The following is a 20,668-nucleotide window of genomic DNA, read 5'->3' on the forward strand; positions in this document are numbered from 1 at the left end:
CCCCCTCCGCTTCTAAAGGTGCTGGTATTACGGGCTTGACCCACCACGCCTGGCCTTTTTTTTTTTTTTTTTTTTTTTGAGACGGAGTCTCACACTGTTGCCCAGGAGTGCAGTGGCATGATCTTGCCTCACTGCAGCCTCTGTCTCCCAGGCTAAAGTGATTCTCCTGCCTCAGCCTCCGAGTAGCCGAGATTACAGGCACCTGCCACCATGCCTGGCTAATTTTTTTTATTTTTAGTAGAGACAGGGTTGCACTATGTTGGTCAGGCTGGTCTCGAACTCCTGACCTCAAGTGATCTGCCCCCCTCGGCCTTTCAACATGCTGGGATTACAGGTGTGAGCTACTGTACCTGGCCAGAAACTTATTTTTACAACACCCCAAAATCCTAATGTTTTTCAATGTATACACAGTTACAAGTGTTTGCAAACATTATATTCTACCCCTTTCCCTTAATATCTCATGCATACACGTAGGCAGTTAACATGACTACGTGGTTATAACGTATTCAATTATGTTGATGTATTTATAGTCTGAATATTGACTTAAAATAAATGTTTTCAATAATTAATATTTATAAGAAATGTATTGGCAGGCACAGTAGCTCTCTTTGGGAGGCCAAGGTGGGTAGATCACTTGAGGTCAGGAGCTCGAGACCAGCCTGGCCAACATGGTGAAACCCGGTCTCTACCTAAAATATAAAAATTAGCCAGGTGCGGTGGCACACTCCTGGAATCCCAACTACTCAGGAGGCTGAAGCAGGAGAATCACTTGAACCTGGGAGGCGGACACTACAGTGAGCCAAGGTCACGCAACTGAACTCCAGCCAGGGCAACTGAGCAAGACTGTCTCAAAAAAAAAGAAAAAGAAAAGAAATGAAAATATATTAATCCTTTAAGACTTAATGGGCCGGGTGCAGTAGCTCACACCTGTAATCCCTGCACTTTGAGAGGCCAAGATGGGTGGATCAACGAAGTCAGGAGTTCAAGACCAGACTGACCAACAAGGTGAAACTCCATTTCTACTAAAAATACAAAAATTAGCTGGGCATGGCGACAAGTGCCTATAATCCCAGCTACTTGGGAAGCTGAGGAAGGAGAATTGTTTGAACCCGAGGCAGAGGTTGCAGTGAGCCAAGATTATGCCACGGCACACCAGCCTGGGCAACAGAGCAAGACTCCATCTTAAAAAAAAAAAAAAAAAAAGACTTAATGTATACTGTTTGGATTTCTACAATTAGAAATGTGGGGCTCTAAGCCTGCTCTGTAGGACAGAACTAGAAGAGTGGTTTAACCAAAGAACTGGCAAGTTAAGTGGAAAACTTGAAAACATTTATTAATCATAGGGAACGTGTTTCCAACAACACACAGAATTGCATTCAGCACTTGACCAAGCTTTGTGATTCCCTGGAGTTAGAGGTTTAACCATTCCTCTAATGCCAAGAAAGTCTGTCATTTCCTAAAACAGCTGACCTAACTGATTAGAGATAATACTGAACATTTGTGGGGCTGTTGTGTTAGGCTTAAGCCTAAAGTCTCTTAACATATTATTAAGATTTGTGCCTACAAGATTTTACTCATGCAAAAGCTAGTATGTTTCTCTGGAGGTCATTGAGATTTTATTTTATTTGATTTATTATTTTGACATGGAGTTTCACTCTTGTTGCCCAGGCTGGAGTGTAATGGTACAATCTCCGCTCACTGCAACCTCTGCCTCCCGGGTTCAAGTAATTGTCCTGCCTCAGCCTCTCAAGTAGCTGAGATTACAGGGAGGTGCCACCATGCTAGGCTAATTTTTTGTATTTAGTAGAAACAGGGTTTCACCATGTTGGTCAGACCAGTCTCAAACTCCTGACCTCAGGCAATCCACCCACCTCAGCCTCCCAAAGTGCTGGGATTACAGGCATAAGCCACCTCGTCCAGCAAGATTTTAAGTTCTTTTTTGCCTTACTCCACTTTAACACAACTGAGAAAAACAAATTCTTTATATAAACAGTACAGGAACACTGTCAAAGGCTGACTGGACCTGCAGATTAGATTTAACTTAAGATCTGCCTCTTATTTTGTTTCCCTTCAAGGTCTTTTAAATAGCTTATAGGTTTGTTTTTTGTTTATTTTTATTTATTTATTTGAGACAGGGCCTCACTTTGTGACCTAAGCTGGTGCGCAGTGGTGTGATCTCAGCTAACTGCAGCTTTGGCCTCCTAGGTGAACCTTGAAAATGATCCTCTTGCCTCACCCTCCCAAGTAGCTGGAATTATAAAGGCGCACAACCATGCCTGGCTAATTTTTGTATTTTTTGATAGAGACAGTGTTTCACCATGATGAGCAGGCTGGTCTGGAACTCTGCCTCAAGAGATCCACCTGACTTGGCCTCCCAAAGTGCTGGGATTACAGCTGTGAGCCACCATGCCCAGCCAACATTTTTTTTTTTCCAATTGAAACTAACAAACATAACTGAAGCTTTTATTGACAACAAGGGCATAGTATAAACTCCAATTACCAATAAGAATATAAGAATGTTCTCAGGCCAGGTGCAGTAGCTCACACCTGTAATCTCAGCACTTTGGACGCCGAGGTGGGCAGATAACAAGGTCAGGAGTTCGAGACCAGCCTGGCCAGCGTGGTGAAACCCCACCTCTACTAAAGATATACAAAATTAGCCAGGCATGGTGGTGGACGCCTGTAATTCCAGCTACTTAGGAGGCTGAGGCAGGAGAATCGCTTGAACCCAGGAGGTGGGAGATTGCAATGAGGTGAGATGGTGCCATTGCACTCCAGCGTGGGCAACAGGGCAAGAGTCCGTCTCAAAAAAAAAGAATGCTCTCAAAGATCTCTGACTTTTGCAACAATTTTGCATGTTCTTCACCTGTACCCCAAAACCTAAAATGCAATAAAATAAATAAATGGGGGAAAAAAAAATCTCTGACTTTTTTGGTCGGTCTCTCTCTCTCTCCCTCTCTCTCTCTTTCTTTCTTTTTGAGATAGAGTCTCACTCTGTCGCCCAGGCTGGGGTGTGGTGGCATGATCTGCAACCTCTAAGTCCTGGATTCAAGCAATTCTCGTGTTTCAGTCTCCTGAGTAGCTGGGACTACAGGTGCGTGCCATCACACCCAGTGACTATTTTTTTTTTTTTAGTAGAGATAGGGTTTCACCATGTTGGCCAGGCTGGTCTCAAACTCCTGACCTCAAGTGATCCACCTGCCTCAGCCTCCCAAAGTGCTGGGATTACAGACATGAGCCACCACGCCCAGCCGTTTTTGGTTTCTTTTATATCAGCTTTTCTAACTCTATGACTTTAGTCAGTCGTAACAGAAAACCTTGAATGCTTGATCTCTTTCCACAGATATTCCTCAGGTGGCATACTACTCTTTTGTGACTTTTCCTCACATTAAAAAATATATATATATTTTTTTTGGGACAGAGTTTCGCTCTTGTTACCCAGGCTGGAGTGCAATGGCGCGATCTCGGCTCACTGCAACCTTCGCCTCCTGGGTTCAGGCAATTCTCCTGCCTCAGCCTCCTGAGTAGCTGGGATTACAGGCACGTGCCACCATGCCCAGCTAATTTTTTGTATTTTTAGTAGAGACGGGGTTTCACCGTGTTGACCAGGATGGTCTCGATCTCTTGACCTCGTGATCCGCCCGGCCTCGGCCTCCCAAAGTGCTGGGATTACAGGCTTGAGCCACCGCACCCGGCCCATTAAAAAATATTTTAGGTTGGGTGTGGTAGCTCACACCTGTAATCCCAGCACTTTGGGAGGCCAAGACAGACGGATCACTTGAGACCAGCCTTGCAACAAGGTGAAACCCTTTTTCTGCCAAAAATACAAAAAATTAGCGAGGCATGGTGGCATGCGCCTGTGGTCCCAGCTACTTGAGAGGTTGATGTGGGAGGATCACTTGAGCCCAGGAGGTCAAGGTTGCAGACAGTCGAGATTCCACCACTGTACTCCAACCTGGGTGACAGAGCAAGATTACTTTTTCAAAGTAGCTTTTTAAATTATTAAACAACTGTATTATAAAACATTTAGAAAATGAAAGGAGGAAATCACCCATGTTTTTATTCTATTATTTTTCCTGAGATAGATGTAATACAGGCATGAACCACCACACCTGGCCTTTAATACATTCTTGATGCATAACCACTCTGGAAGAATCCTAGCAATCTTTAAAATGGTTCTAAGATCCATATATCCAATCACAGCAACTATCTTTGAGAAACTCACAGAAGTGCAAAAAGACTAATGAATTAGTATGTTACTGCAGCACTATCGGTTACTGTGAAAAACCTGAACCTACCAAATGTTTGTAAACAGAATAATTTCTATATATTCACAAGAGAAGAGAAAAATGCTAGAGCTACATACATCTACATATACAGGAATACCTAAAATTTTACGTAGGAATGTCTCTTTTGCAACATATACTGACATGTATGTGGAAATTCTCTTCAACTTTCAGACACACACTATATAAAGTTTTAAGGGCTGTGAACAGTGGCTCATGCCTGTAATTCCAGCACTTTAGGAGGACAAGGCAAGCAGATCACAAGGTCAAGAATTCAAGACCATCCTGGCCGTCACGGTGAAACTCCATCTCTAATAAAAATACAAAAACTGGCTGGGAGTGGCAGCAGGCACCTGTGGTACCAGCTACTTGGGAAGCTGTGGCAAAGAGATTTGCTTGAACCCAGGAGGCGGAAGTTGCAGTGAGCCAAGACCGTGCCACTGAACTCTAGCCTGATGACAGAGCGAAGCTCCATCTCAGGAAAAAAAAAAAGTTTTAAAACATGCAAAATAGTACTATATAATGTGATATTATTATTATTATTATTATTTTTTTTTGAGACGGAGTTTCACTCTTGTTACCCAGGCTGGAGTGCAATGGCGCAATCTCAGCTCACTGCAACCTCCACCTCCTGGGTTCAGGCAATTCTCCTGCCTCAGCCTCCTGAGTAGCTGGGATTACAGGCACGCACCACCATGCCCAGCTGATTTTTTGTATTTTTAGTAGAGATGGGGTTTCACCATGTTGACCAGGATGGTCTCGATCTCTTGACCTCGTGATCCACCCACCTCGGCCTCCCAAAGAACTGGGATTACAGGCGTGAGCCACCTCGCCCGGCCTTATAATGTGATATTATTTATGTACATAAATATTACAGTAAACCTGATTTTAAAAAAGTTTTAAAACATGCAAAATAGTATTACATGTGATATGATTTATGTAAATAAATGTTATAGTAAGTGTGATAAACACCCAATTTTATTATAGTAAGCATGATAAATACCCAATTTAGCATAGTAACTTCCTGAGAAAAAAGAAAAAGGAATGGGGAAGGGGCATTTATTTGAAATTTTTTGTCATATACATAGTCTCTTTTCAAATTAAATGCAAAGTCTTGTTAAGTTAGGATTTCATTTAGTGTAGGATCAATAAGCAATAGAAGCACACAAAAAAAAAAGCTTATTAAAAATAACAGCAAATAAGATGTTAAAGTATAATAAAGTTGGGAGATAGGTACCTGGGTGCCTATTATATCATGTGCCATACTTTCTGTATGTGCTTGAAACGTTTCACAACAAAAACATGAGAAACAAATATTTGGGCTAAAAAAACAAACACAATTTCAGCTCTCTGATTATTCTGTCATCAAACTTCAAATCCTTTTAATGAATGAGATTATGCACAGCAGCCCACAAAAGGAAAACTATTTTCCAGGCCATAGCAGCTCATCACCATATTTGCTTAGAGTTAAAGAAATGAAGCTAAAGGCAACGTTTGACCTCTGGAATGAGGAAAGCTTTAGCTGTTTTCTTCTATTTGAACACTAACAATATAGAACTGTAATGGTACTCGAAGTTAAACAAGAAAGTCAACTAAGTGACTAAGACTTGGTTAGTCAGATCTAGAATTATTTCAGTTTGATTATACTTCTGGTAGGGTAACTGACTTGATCCTATTGCTCAGGACTGTCCCAATTTTAAAACTGAAAGTCCTGTGTTCTAGAACCTCTAGTGTCAGACAAACTGGGACAACTGGCCATCCTAGCTTCTGGACACATCAAAACTTTCCAGCTAGGAAAAAATTTTGAAATTATCTAGTAAATTATCTAATTTTACTGATGGGAAAAGTGAAGGATCCTAAGTCTTCAGAGTGTAAAAGGAACTTCTAGGCCATTCAGTGCTCTAGTTCAACTGCTGAATTCACAGACTAATCCTCTGCAGAACTTACTAGAGTGGCCTTCCAGCCTTTTGTGACTGTTTGTAGTGAAAAGTACACACAAGCCTACAAGGCAGCCCATTGTCTTTCAGATGTAACGTAACTGTGGGAAAATTAAAACAAAAACAAAAACGAAGTCTCTCTGTGTTGCCCATGCTGGACTCAAACTCCCAGACTCAAGCAATCCTCCTACCTCAGCCTCCTGAGTAGCTGGGACTACAGGCATGCATCACCATGCCAGGCTACGAGAAAGTTATTTTCATTGATCCAGATCTTACTGCCTGGTAACTTCCACCACTATTCCTAGCTCTGCTTTCCGCTTCCACCACTGTTCCTAGCTCTGTTCTCTGGTCCTAACAGAGGAAAATCTGACTCCACACCCAGTATAACTGGATAGATTATGGTTGGCCTTGTGTTTTCCTCTATTCTGGTTACACCTCTAAGAATCCTACAGATACTCCAACCTTCTCATAGGACATCCATGCAGTCTGGTCTGTTTTCCCTTTCTTTCTTTCTTTTCTTTCCCTCCCTTCTTCCTTCCCTTTCCTCCCTCCCTTCCTTACTTTTTCTTTCTTTTTTTTTTTAAAGGTGGGGTTTCACCATGATGGCTAGGCTGGTCTTGAACTCCTGACCTCAGGTGATCCACCCACCTCGGCCTCCCAAAGTGTTAGTATTACAGGCGTGAGCCACATCACCTGGCCACTTTTTCTTTCTTTGAGATGAAGTTTTGCTCGTCACCCAGGCTGGAGTGCAATGGCATGACCTTAGCTCACTGCAACCTCTACCTCCTGGGTTCAAGTGAGTCTCCTGCCTCAGCCTCCTGAGTAGCTGGGATTACAGGCACCCGCCACCAAGCCAGGATAATTTTTGTATTTTTAGTAGAGACAGGGTTTCACCATGTTGGCCGGGGTAGCTTCGAACTCTTGACCTCAGGTAATCCACCCATCTTGGCCCCCTAAAGTGCTGGGATTACAGGCGTGCACCACCACACCTGGCCTCTGCTCTCACTTTATAATGATTAGCTAGTAGAGCTGCAGTCAGATTTAATGTTTGTGTATGTAGCTGGTGAAGAGTCTCTTTGTCCAACAGCACAGATTACACTCCTTTCCCGATTCCCTACTTTGAACTCTTAGAACTTCTACATTTATCCTTGCATTATACAATCATAATGAATATTTACTGAGCACTAACAGAAACTGTTAGGTACTGAACACAGTAAATAAAATGGACTCAGCCCATAGAAGAATAAGAGCAAGATAGGTAAAATAATAAACAACACGAACTATGAGGTGCTACAGACCTTGGAAAGCTGGACAAGGCTTCAAGTGAGGTGGTGATATGTGAGTTAGGTAGGAACTGTATCAACACCTATGTGTTAAACAGCCCTGTGTCCCCCAGCAATCAGCTGAAGTTCAACAAATATATTATAAATTTGGTAAAGTAGAGAAAGCCTACTCAGCCCCCTCAGCATTTCTTGGAGGGAGGGGAGATGATAAGTGAATCCAGTCTGGCAAAGGCAGTTTCAGAGACTGACACTGTACCTGGCTACGTACAGTATTGCTCAGGTGGTTGTCCTCGGACATCTGTGCATTCTGGAAATAGGACAATGGTGCAGGTAACTCTGTCATTGGAGCAACCGTATAGAAATACTTTTTCACAGAAAACAAAGCCTCTTGAGGTTCTGAAATGGGAAAGAAAAACAGAACTGTCTGCACTACAATTATACTGTTTTAAAAAACACTTTCATAGATTACATTAAGCAAAAACAAACCTTTCTTTCATGTGTTCTCCTCCAGGCCAAGCTGTCTAAGGACCTCGAGGGCTGCTGTCACTTGCAGGCTCCCAGATTGGGTCTGAAATAGGATTTTACCATGTCATCCATTGTTAGTTAAATCCTAGTAAATCCATTTAAACCAATCAAATACTTGTAAGACCAATTTGTAAACCAGGAATGTATTAATTTGCCATGACCTTCAACTAACTGACAAATTTACTATAAGCTCAAGGTAGACCTCTTTAGCAGTAAGTAGAACCGCTTGAGACACCAAATATTTTCAACCACAAAGATACTTAATGACTTCATATTTACAGCAAAGGGAGCTGAGTAATCTTAAGGAATGTTCTCCTCAACATTCCTTTTTCTGTGCTGACCAATTCAACCTAATCTTTATATTTTTGTAAAATCATCTGTCTAGCACTTTTAATTTTGCAAAATTCTATTTTTTTTTTTTTTTTTTTTTTTTGAGACGGAGTTTCACTCTTGTTACCCAGGCTGGAGTGCAATGGCGCGATCTCGGCTCACCGCAACCTCCGCCTCCCGGGTTCAGGCAATTCTCCTGCCTCAGCCTCCTGAGTAGCTGGGATTACAGGCACGCGCCACCATGCCCAGCTAATTTTTTGTAGTTTTAGTAGAGACGGGGTTTCACCATGTTGACCAGGATGGTCTCGATCTGTTGACCTCGTGATCCACCCGCCTCGGCCTCCCAAAGTGCTGGGATTACAGGCTTGAGCCACCGCACCCGGCCTAATTTTGCAAAATTCTATAATCTCATCTTATCCTTATCACAATGCCCCAAGGCAGTGTGAATAGGTAACATGCTTATTTTACAAAAGGAGAAGGGGATCCAGAGAAGTTCAGTGACTTGCTTAAGATGACACAACTGGGTAGACCTGGCAAGAACTGCATACTCAGCCAGGGCGCAGTGGCTCTCACCTGTAATCCCAGCACTTTGGGAGGCCGAGGCAGGCAGATCACTTGAGGTCAAGAGTTCTAGACCAGCCTAACATGGTGACGCCCCGTCTCTACTAAAAATATAAAAATTAGCCAGGCGTGGTGGCACACGCCTATAATTCCAGCTACTCAGAGGCTGAGGCAGGAGAATCGCTTGAACCCAGGAGGCGGAGATTGTGGTGAGCCGAGATTGCGCCACTGCACTCCAGCCCAGGAAACAGAGGGAGACTCCATCTCAAATAAAAAAAAAAAGAGAGAGAGAATCGCAAACTCCGGACTCCCAGTCTTAGCCCTCTCCTTTGATCTTGGCACAGCCTTATTTACAGGGATGACTGGGTCTCTCAGAGTTCACCCTCCTGGGGGCCACATTCCCATTTGCCTGCTTATCTTAATTTCCATCAGCCAATTCTTTATGATTTCAATTTTTCCCTTTCAGAGAAAGTCTTCAAATATAGAAGGGAAAAATGTGTGTACATACCTAATGCTGATTTACAGTATCTAAAACATTACCATATACACATTTACATAAAAGCATTTTCTCAATGTCCTATTTCATTTTCACTTTTAACATCAGGATCCTCTTTCCTCTAAATATTCTTATTTCTTTTCTTCTAACGATTTTTCATCAAAAATGCATAAAGTAACTTTTCTTCTAGTAAAGGTATCAAGTTCAAAATAACCCTTAACTACTTAATATTTGTATCATTCAAATCATTACACATTTTTTTGTTTTTTTTTTTTTTGGAAATGGAGTCTTGCACTGTTGCGTGAGCTGGAGTGCAATGGTGCAATCTTAGCTCATTGCAACCTCCACCTCCTGGGTCCAAGTGATTCTCCTGCCTCAGCCTCCCGAGTAGCTGGGACTACAGGCTGGAGCCACCATGCCCAGCTAATTTTTGTATTTTTAGTAGAGATGGGGTTTCACCATATTGGCCAGGATGGTCTGGATCTCCTGACCTCATGATCCGCCCACCTCGGCCTTCCAAAGTGCTGGGATTACAGGCATGAGCCACCGCGCCCAGCCATCATTACACATTTTTAACCAAGATGATGTTCCTCTTTATCCTACATGCTTTTTTATACCATGTCCATCTTTCTCCTCCCCTTACCTTCAGCCTATTGTCAGCTAGCATGAGATAGGCAAAATGCAAATTAATATTAACTGAAGACATAGTGTACATTTCCTTAAAAAATAAAGTGCTTGAAGCCAAGCGTTGCAGATCAGTCTCTAGCCTGGGCAACACAGCAAGACACTATCTCTACAAAAAAATAAATAATTAGCTGGTTGTGGGGGGATGCATCTATAGTCTCAGCTGCTCAGGAGGCTGAGTGGGGAGGATTGCTTGAGTCTGGGAATTAGAGGCTGCAGTAAGCCAAGATCTTGCCACTTTACTCAGCCTGGGCAACAGAGTGAGACTGTTTCATTTAAAAAAAAATTTTTTTTAAACTAGATTTTTGTAGAAATTTATATTTAGAGTTATTGATACCTTTATTCCTTTTTGGTTTTTTTTTTGTTTGTTTGTTTGTTTGTTTTGAGACGGAGTTTCGCTCTCGTTACCCAGGCTGGAGTGCAATGGCGCAGTCTCGGCTCACCGCAACCTCCGCCTCCTGGGTTCAGGCAATTCTCCTGCCTCAGCCTCCCGAGTAGCTGGGATTACAGGCACGTGCCACCAGGCCCAGCTGATTTTTTGTATTTTTAGTAGAGACGGGGTTTCACCATGTTGACCAGGATGGTCTCGATCTCTTGACCTCGTGATCCACCCGCCTCGGCCTCCCAAAGTGTTGGGATTACAGGCGTGAGCCACCGCGCCTAGCCCTTTTTGTTCGTTTTTTGAGACAAGAGTCTTGCCCTGTCACCAAGTCTGGAGTGTAGTGGCACAATCTCGCTCACTGTGACATCTACCTCCTGGGTTCCAGCGATTCTTGTGCCTCAGTCCCCTGAGTAGCTGGGATTACAGGCATGTACCATGATGTCCGGTTAATTTTTGTATTTTTAGTAAAGACGGTTTCATCACGTTGGCCAGGCTGGTCTCAAACTCCTGACCTCAAGTGATCCACCTGCCTCAGCCTCCCAAATGCTAAGATTACAGGTGTGAGCTGCCCATGTCATTTAATATGGACAAAATTAAGATTTCACAATGCAGGTGGTCCCTGATGACAGTTCAGTTTAAAATTTTTCAGCTTTAATATGATGCAAAAAAAGTATGTATTCAGCAGAAACTGCACTTTTTGAGTATCCATACAAGTTCACTTTCAGTGAAGTAGTTAAATTGTATGAGGCCAGGCACAATGGCTCACGCCTGTAATCCCACACCGTGGGAGCTGAGAAGGGCGGATTACTTGAGGCCAGGAGTTCATGACCAGCCTGGCCAACATGGTGAAAACCTGTCTCTACTAAAAATACCAAAAAAAGGCTGGGCACGGTGGCTCAAGCCTGTAATCTCAGCACTTTGGGAGGCCGAGGCGGGTGGATCACGAGGTCAACAGATCGAGACCATCCTGGTCAACATGGTGAAACCCTGTGTCTACTAAAACTACAAAAAATTAGCTGGGCATGGTGGCACGTGCCTGTAATCCCAGCTACTCAGGAGGCTGAGGCAGGAGAATTGCCTGAACCCAGGAGGCGGAGGTTGCGGTGAGCCGAGACCGCGCCATTGCACTCCAGCCTGGGTAACAAGAGCGAAACTCCGTCTCAAAAAAAAAAAAAATGAGCTGGATATAGGTAGTGGGTACCCGTGGTTCCAGCTACTCAGGAGGCTGAGGTGGAAGGATTGCTGGAGTCCGTGAAGTCAAGGCTGCAGTGAGCAGTGACTGCACCACTACACTCCAGCCTGAGTGACAGAGTGACACCCTGTCTAAAAAAATAATAGCAATATAATAAAAGTATACTCCATTATTAAAAAATCCTTAGAAGTCTCATATAATCCCTCAGAAACAAAACAAGTAAACAAGACAGTCTTAGCCAAATGAAATAAGCAAAAGAAAAGGTAACACAAACAAAAAAGTTAAGTAGGCCGGGCATGGTGGCTCATGCCTGTAATCTCAGCCTTATGGGACACCGAGGCAGACAGATCACTTGAGGCCAGGAGTTTGAGACCAGCCTGGCCAACATGGTAAAACGCTATCTCTGCTAAAAAAAATACAAAAAAATTAGCTGGGCGTGGTGGCTCGTGCCTGTAATCCCAGCTACTTGGGAGGCTGACACAGAAGTGCTTGAACCTGGGAGGCAGAGGTTGCAGTGAGCCAAGATCATGCCACCGCACTCCAGCCTGGGCAACAGAGCAAGGCTCCGTCTCAAAAAAATAAAATAAAATGCGTGCAAATAAAATGTATTACACTTACAGGTTAAAAATGAGCAGAAGTCATTACCATGCACTAAACAAGATTAGCATAATCTTATACAAATTTAGAAATATTAAATGATTATTCACTAAACAAGAATGATACTGTCTACTTATGTGTAAAACTTAGAGACAGACACTATTAAACTAAGATTTAATAAACTATTATGTTCATTTTATCCTTTTACATATGAAAACAATGTGGTACACAGAAGTTAACTAGCTTAAGGTCACATCTGGCAAGCAAGGGGTTGGAATTCACAGAGTACATTACATTGCCTCTGTATAAAACTCCATAAGTGGGCTGGGCACAGTGGCTCACGCCTGTAATCACAGCACTTTGGGAGGCTGAGGCAGGCGGATCACGAGGTCAGGAGTTCGAGACCAGCCTGACCAACATGGTGAAACATTGTCTTTACTAAAAACACAAAAATAAGCCACGCTTGGTGGCTTGTGCCCGTAATCCCAGCTACTCAGGAGGCTGAGGCAGGAGAATCGCTTGAACCTGGGAAGCAAAGGTTGCAAGGTTGTAGTGAGCTGAGATCGTGCCACTGCACTCCAGCCTGGGTGACAGAGCGAGACTCTGTCTCAAAAAACAAACAAACAAACAAAAAAAAAAACCTCCATACCTGCCCTGCAGGAGTTTACAGCAATGAGGATTATGACATTTTGAATTGATTTGATTACTAGCACAACTATGACTTAGAAGTAAATGAGATCTTAAACTTCAAAAACTGCTCTAAGTATAAAGTATAATCTCAAAATCCTAGTATTTATGTTTTTTTAAAAAAGGATAAGCTATAATGCAAATCTTTTTCTTAAGAGACAAAGTCTCACTCTGTCACCCAGGCTGCCAGGCTGCAGTAGAATGGCAATCATAGCTCACTGTAGCTTTGAACTCCTGGCCTCAATCAATCCTCCCCTCTCAGCCTACCAAACAGATGGAGTAGCCTACCAAACAACGTAGCTGGCTACTTTTTTATTTATTTTAGAGAAAGGCTCTTGCTATGTGGCCCAGGCTGATCTTGAACTCCTGGCCTCAAGCAATTTTATCACCTCAGTCTCCCGAGTGGTTAGGATTACAGGCCTGAGCCACTGCAGCCAATGGTCATTTTAACAGAAGTAGCTTCCATTTTTACTCTATGCTAATAGGATCTGTTCAGTTATTACAAGAAACCATACAAGCTGATACAAACTGGGCATACTGGAGCTTTCTCGGACAAATCCTGTAAAAATCATCAATAATATAGCAGACACTTTAGCATTTTCTAATACTATCTTCAAAGTTCTTTTCACATCTAGTCTTCCATTTGAGTCTTAAAGAAACCTCATGAGGAAAGGAATCTGTGCTGACATGTAAAAAAACCTCAGGAAAGAAGGGTGAAAGATTTTGCCTACACAGAGTTACAGAGCAATGGTACAAAAATGCCATTTCCAGGATTCAAGTCTTCTGATGCCCAGCCCAGGTCTTCTCTGGTTCACCCAGCAAAATTCTGTGCCTCCCTTGATGCTTCCAAAGATCACAATGCTACAAAGTGAGCCTCCCCGGGAAATCTGCTCTTTACATGGGTCTCAGTAGGAAGCGGAGGCAGGCAACAGGGCTACGTCTTCAGTCATGCCTGGTGAACAAACAAGCTCTACTGGTACAAAGAAAGGGACAGGCAAAACTAGATTTGATTTTGGTCCAGTAACAGCTGAAAACAATTGATGACTGCATGAAGGTCAATGATCCCACTGTTCAGGCAGGGTGGCAAAAGACACTGGAAGACTTTTAACATTCTTCGCTGTGAACATTCTCAGCCCTGTCAACGACGACGACAAGAAGTTACTTCGAACTGAGGATCTTTCATGGGACCTGAATTGAGGAGCAGGTGGGAGTAGAGACAGAACCTACTTTGGTGTTTTTGCTGTCTGGTCACCTGCTGAAAACCGACAAAGCACAATACTTGAATTCACTGACAGCCATTTCCTTAATCTCAAGACCCTTGCTCAATCAGACAAAAGGAAAAAGAAATCCTTCTCTGATGGGAAACTAGAATTTATCTATTATATACAAAGAAATTAAGAAAGCCCCAAGAGAACTACAAATAATCTGAAAGCTCAGATGTGCTGAACAGAAGTCTGTCTAAGCAGAAAACCTTCTACCCATCAGCACTTCAGAAATTATCACAGGAGCAATGTTTAGATCCTCTAAATAAGTTTATTAAAAATCTCATGGCCGGGCACAGTGGCCCACACCTGTAATCCCAGCACTTTGTGAGGCAGAGGAAGGTGGATCATGAGGTCAGGAATTTGAGACCAGCCTGGCTAACATGGTGAAACCCCGACTCTACTAAAAATACAAAAATTAGCTGAGTGTGGTGGTGGGGGCCTGTAATCCCAGCTACTTGGGAGGCTGAGGCAGAGAACTGCTTGAAGCTGGGAGGCGGAGGTTGCAGTGAGCAGAGATCAAGTCACTGCATTCCAGCCTGGGCTACAGAGGGAGACTCAGTCTCAAAAAAAAAAAAAAACCCCATTTAAGAAACTACCAACAGAAAAGTATTAATACTTTTTTTCTCTTACTACATCCCAGTGTAACAACTAAACCTCAAACTCCTACAGAACAGTTACTTAATTACTGATACAATTTCGTTTTTCACTCTGACATAAATGTAAATAAAATTTGTACTGTAGAAAAACATCTTCAGGGGACTTTTAACCATGATTTCTAGCATAAAGGGCTTGTGGCTTGTTTTAATGTCTCTAAGCTACTTGACTAGTTTCTTTTTTCTTTTTTTTTTTTTTTATTGCATTTTAGGTTTTGGGGTACATTTAAAGAACATGCAAGATAGTTGCACAGGTACACACATGGCAGTGTGATTTGCTGCCTTCCTCCCCTTCACCTGTATCTGGCATTTCTCCCCATGCTCTCTCCCCAACTCCCTGCCCCCCTGACTAGTTTCTCTTTCACTTAGAAAACTGCTACAAGTACTTTCTGCTACATCTGCATTGGGATGCTAAATTTTCAAGTGTCAAATGAGCTTACGATTTATTCTTTATTTTACAAAAGTATTTAATCAGGCTTAGTGTTATCTGGAAAGCTTCTCCCTTGACAGGCAGCCCAAGTTCTGATTTTATGAATGGGCTGGAAAAGCCTCTACTTAAGTTTTTAAAGGTAAATGTAACCAAACTCTAAACTGGAACCTATAATTGAAATCATTATTTTTGAGACATAGTTTTCCATCATCACCCAGGCTGGAGTGCAATGGCCTGATCATGCCTCACTGCAACCTCCACCTCCCAGGTTCAAGTGATTCTCCTGCCTCAGCCTTCCGAATAGCTAGGATTACAGGCGCCTACCACTATGCCCAGCTAATTTTTGTATTTTTAGTAAAGACCGGCTTCACCATGTTGGCCAGGCTGGTCTCAAACTCCTGACCTCAGGTGATCTACCCACCTTGGCTGGGATTACAGGGTTGAGCCACTGTGCCCAGCCTATAATTGAAATTAATTTTAAAATGTTTTTCAACTAATTTAAAACTTAAGGAATACATCCTCAAAAGACTCCTCTGGTTTTTCAGAGACTAGGAGCTAATCATTTCTCCAGCCCTATAAAAGGCTTTGGGAACACGCAGCAGACGCTAAAATGAGCAAGGGTAGTGATACATCCCATTTGGTGATTTTTTTTCTTCCTCCTTCCATCCCACTCCACCTCTGTTAACCATCTGTGGTAGATTAGATTATTATTCAGCAAATATTCACTCCCTCCCCCAGCCTGGCCAAGAGAGGAATACACCACTCTTCAGTGATGTTACAAGCTTGGCTCTGTAGTTTGCTTGGCTGCATGGTGGTTGCAGTCTACTACCCACTCCTAAGTCTTTGGCCATTATCATATGACTTGCTTTGGTCAATGCAATCTTAGCAGATGTGACATAAACAGACACTTAAACTATGCTTGTGGAATTGGCCTTGCCTTCTTGTACTTCTGCTGCCTGGAGAAAAGCTTACCATGGAGAGCCACTGCCCCTTCAGCCTGGGCCCCAGAATAAGACATACAAATAAGAACTGCCCCCATTGATCCACAGACCTACACCTTGAAGCAGAACCTTGAGAGAGAATACATGCTCTGAGCCGCTGAGTTTGGGGGAGGTCTGTAGAGTTACTATAGCAACTTGTTTTTAAATGGTTATGTTGGCTCAGAAAATGCAATAAAAACGAACAAAGACTGAGAATGCAAGTCCAGAATCCCTTATCTTTAACTTTTAGGGCTAAATGTGTTTAGTATTCAGATTTTTTTGGGATTTTTGTAAAGGTACTATGCAAATACCAGATGTTACATAATGCCCCTACATCATAGAAGCAGGAAAGCAAACCCATTATTAAGCTATAGTGAAATAAATGAATAGTTTTAAATCACTATTTATAGTTTTTATAAAAACTATTTATAGTTTTATTTCACTATAGTGAAATAAATGCTTTTAAATTAAAAAAAAGAAAATAAAGACTATAACTAGGCCAGATTTTGCTGTCAAATTAGTTATGAAAAACCTTTTGATTTTCGTGAGTTTTTGGACTTCAGAACTACAGATATGAGACTATGATCCTACATGCCTTTGTATAATTATAAAAAAATCTTTCCCAATAAGTTATTTAATTTCAATAACTCTATAAGGGAGGAATGATTACTCAAAATCATTTTCTAAAATTCTCTGTGGAAATAGAATACAACTAATTTTTAATGAAAAAATGATTATTTACATCTAATTAATTTGTAAATCACTGGTCATATTTAGAATTGCCTGCAGTCTGTCTTTTGCTTTGATCAACTTAAGAACTACACAAGGCATTGCAAAAAGCAAACACTAATATCTTTTTTCTCACTCTCTCACCCAAGCAGGAGTATTAATATCTTTTTTTTTTTTTTTTTTCTTTTTTGAGATGGAGTTTCGCTCTTGTTACCCAGGCTGGAGTGCAATGGCACCATCTCCTCCGCCTCCCAGGTTCAAGCAGTTCTCCTGCCTCAGCTTCCTGAGTAGTTGGGACTACAGGCGTGTGCCACCATGCCCAGCTAATTTTTTGTATTTTTAGTAAAGACGGGGTTTCACCATGTTGACCAGGATGGTCTCGATCTCTTGACCTCGTGATCCACCTGCCTCGGCCTCCCAAAGTGCTGGGATTATAGGCGTGAGCCACCGCGCCTGGCCCAAGTATTAGTGTCTTTCAATCAACACTTACTGGGTTTCTTCTATATAACCACACACTGTGATGGGATTGGGAATTCTACTGAATCAGATATTGCTTCAATTTACTTTAGAAGCAATATCTTCTAAAGTAAGATAGTAAGCTTACTAGCTAGAGGGCAAGACAAGTAAATTTTTATACTTACTGGTTAGATATTGAAATCAAAATGTTAGGTATATTGTGTTAAAATTAATTATTCACATTGGTTTCACCTGTTTTACTTTTTCTTCCCCCTCCTGATGGAGTCTCGCTCAGTCACCCAGTCTGGAGTACAGTGGCATGTTCCCGGCTCACTGAAACCTCCACCTCCTGGGTTCAAGCAATTCTCCTGCCGCAGCCTCCTGAGTAGCTGGAACTACAAGCACATGCCACCAAACCTGGCTAATTTTTGTATCTTTAGCACAGTCGGGTTTTCGCCATATTGGCCAGGCTGGTCTCGAACTCCTGACCTCAGGTGGTCAACCTGCCTTGGCCTCCCAAAGTGCAGGCAGATTACAAGTGTGAGCCACGGCGCCCAGCCTCTTTTTACCTTTAAATATGTGTTTATGGCCAGGCACGGTGGATAGTGCCTGTATCCCACCACTCTGGGAGGCTAAGGCAGGAGGATGACTTGAGTCCAGGAGTTTAAGACCAGCCTGGGCAACATAGTGAGGCTCCCGTCTCTAAATAATATGTTTATTACAAAATCTAAAATAGGGATAATCACCTTGTGGTTCTCCCAAAGTGCACGCTATAAATCTGTATGCCTTTTCTCCAAAAGAAAAAAAAAAATTTTTTTTTTGACAGTCTCTCTCTCTGTTGCCCAGGCTGGAGTGCAGTGGCCCGATCTTGGCTTGCTGCAACCTCCTCCTCCTGGGTTCAAGCGATTCTCCTGCCTCACTCCCTCGGGAGCAGCTGGGACTACAGGTGCGCGCTACCACGCCCAGCTAATTTTCTGTAGAGACGGGGTTTCGTCATGTTGACCAGGCTGGTCTCGAACTTCTGAGCTCAAGGATACGCCCGCCTCGGCCTCCCAAAGTGCTGGGATTACAGGCGTGAGTCACCGTGCCGGGCCTCACATTATATTTCTATTGGCTAGTGTTGCTCTAAATCTTCGGTTCCTTCCGCTACACCAAACCTAACACTCAAAATCCCCGCCAACCTTTTCCTGAAGCTTTCCTCCATTCCTTCCTCAGCTCTGGTGACCCTGCACTGTGGTGGTTCTTCAACCACACTCGTTCTCCTCAGCTGGCTCCTTGCTCTTCTTCCACCCCCTCGTTACAAGTGTTCCTAAGTGCCTGCCTTGGCCTCCTCTTCCCCTTCCTAACGTGAGACTTCTCCTTCACTGCTCCAACATCAACTGGAAATCTATGGAATTGACTCGCGTTTACAGCTCCAGTCCTGTTCACAGGACAATTTCACCTGCTGGCACGTCCAAAGTGACACTTCCAAACCACTTCTCGCCCTCCTCTTTAAACCAGTTCCTTCCTCCTAACTTCCTTATTTCTGAGAATGTCTCTGTCATGTTCTAAACTGAAAACCTCCTAATCAACTTTACACTTTATTCCCTGATCCTCAGTTGGTTGCCAGGTCCCGTTCGTGTTTCTTCTAAGCCTCTGCCACCACCGCAGATCGAACTCTAATCAATCTCACCCGAGTTATGGAAAAGCTACCTCAATTCTCTCACCCATCCCAGCCGTCACTACAGATTAATGTGCCTAGCAGAGCTGACCACACGGTGAGAAGAACCTGAGAGGGAAGCCCCAGCAAACACAAGAGGCACCGGACACGCATGCCTGGAGACAGTCCCGACCAAGGAGAAAGCATCAGACCCCGTTTTCCGCCTCGAACGAGAGGCGTGCGGACTTCGCCCAGAGTGCCCGTCGCCCCTGGACAAGGACACACCCGGGGCGTGAGGCGCGGAGTTTCACCAGTTGCTCAAGCAGACCCAGCCCAGGACGCTTCCTCTTTCTCCGGCTCCACTCCAGCCCAGACGGCTAATCCCGGCCCAAAGCACCTGCGCCCTGAGACGCCTTTCAGCAAACAGCGTTTCCGCACCAAGGCTCCGCGGACTCTCTCTCCAGCCCGCCGCGCCCGAAGCCCGAGAAATGGGCCGCCCCTCCCGGATTCCCACGCGGGGTTCCCCGGCCCACCCGGCCGCACCCCGCCCCTCATCCGTCAGGACACCGGCTCCGCGGCCAGGGCAGCGACAAAGGGCCGGGCCCTGCCCGCGGCCGCCCATATCCACGGCGCCTTCCTCTCTCCCCGGACTCCCCATCACGCACACACGCTTCTTTGCCGCCGCCGTTGCTGCCGCCACCTCCGCTCGCAGTTCGGGTTCCTTCCAGACCAGCCGTTGTTTTGTTTCCGATGTGAAACCGCGGACCCCTGGGCTGCCTGTCCCAGGCCCCGCCCGAAAGCCCTCACCGGTGTCGTCATTTCCGGTCGTGGCGTCGTTGGCTGGGCGGAGGGGGGGGGCCACGGAGAGGGGAGGGGCCAAGAGGAAGGGGGCGGAGCCTCCGGCCAGGAGCCACAATTGCGGGAAGGACCCAGCGCTCCACCTGGCCTTTCCCACCTGGCGGAATCCGCTCCGGGTGCTGGCGTAGGTTATCTGGGCTCTGAGGCTGCTCTTGAGCTGACAATGAAAACCCCTATATAAATTGGGCCCAGCGTGGGCTTCTCCCGGCGTACAAGCGATGGCCATCCTAAATTTAACACCTGTCATTTCTGTAGGGTACCTATTTGTACAGTTTCTCAAAATGTGAATCAGCTGCATCACAATCAAGAGGATGCTGTTAAAATTGCAAATATCTCTGCCCTCTCCTACCAACCAATGAATCGAAACTTATAGTGGGTGGTGAGAACCTGAGAAACTGCATTTTAAACATCCTCCGTGATTCTTGAACTTCAACTTTGACAACCAGTCTTTCTAGGTGGTAAGCTAGCTGAGAAAAGAAAATGTGTCTGGTTTGCTGGGTCACTTGATTTTTGCATCTGCCAGCTCTTCGTCCAGTTTTGGTAAAGACAGAACCAACATCTAATTCATTAGGCAGCATACCACACTCATACATATATATCCGAAAGCTAAAACTAAAACACGAATACTTCCATATTAAACCAAGGTGAATGGAGAAATGTCAAACACCGGTATTCAAAAAAACAAAAGTAGGCTGGGT

At 43.9% G+C, this 20,668-nt stretch overlaps 1 protein-coding gene across 2 annotated transcripts; it reads right to left on the reverse strand.

Annotated features, from left to right (window-relative positions):
- Window positions 1-7,762: 7,762 nt before the first annotated feature.
- On the reverse strand, window positions 7,763-20,643 carry LOC116528479. 2 transcript variants are annotated; one of them, XM_032245688.1, is made up of 3 exons: window positions 19,778-20,643; window positions 7,993-8,074; window positions 7,763-7,926 (listed from the first exon to the last, which is right to left on the reverse strand). In XM_032245688.1, exons 1-2 carry the CDS (start codon window positions 20,266-20,268, stop codon window positions 8,050-8,052), a joined length of 516 nt encoding a protein of 171 aa, XP_032101579.1. In that variant the 5' UTR covers window positions 20,269-20,643; the 3' UTR covers window positions 7,763-7,926; window positions 7,993-8,049. The 2 variants fall into 2 exon arrangements, with proteins under 2 accessions (XP_032101579.1, XP_032101578.1); XM_032245687.1 differs by having other exon boundaries at window positions 7,763-7,902; window positions 19,778-20,629.
- Window positions 20,644-20,668: the final 25 nt, after the last annotated feature.

The sequence above is a fragment of the Sapajus apella genome, unplaced genomic scaffold, assembly GCF_009761245.1.
Source record: "Sapajus apella isolate SASKATOON/1434 unplaced genomic scaffold, GSC_monkey_1.0 scaffold59, whole genome shotgun sequence".
In the NCBI taxonomy this organism is placed as follows: Eukaryota; Metazoa; Chordata; class Mammalia; order Primates; family Cebidae; genus Sapajus; species Sapajus apella.

Excerpts from the sequence above, each read along its gene's own strand:
- LOC116528479 (XM_032245688.1), bottom strand. The coding sequence starts at position 20,268 with ATGCAGCTGATTCACATTTTGAGAAACTGTACAAATAGGTACCCTACA. Across the intron at positions 8,075-19,777 it reads GCGGCGGCAAAGAAGCGTGT|ACCCAATCTGGGAGCCTGCA; the intron begins GTGCGTGATGGG and ends ATCCTATTTCAG.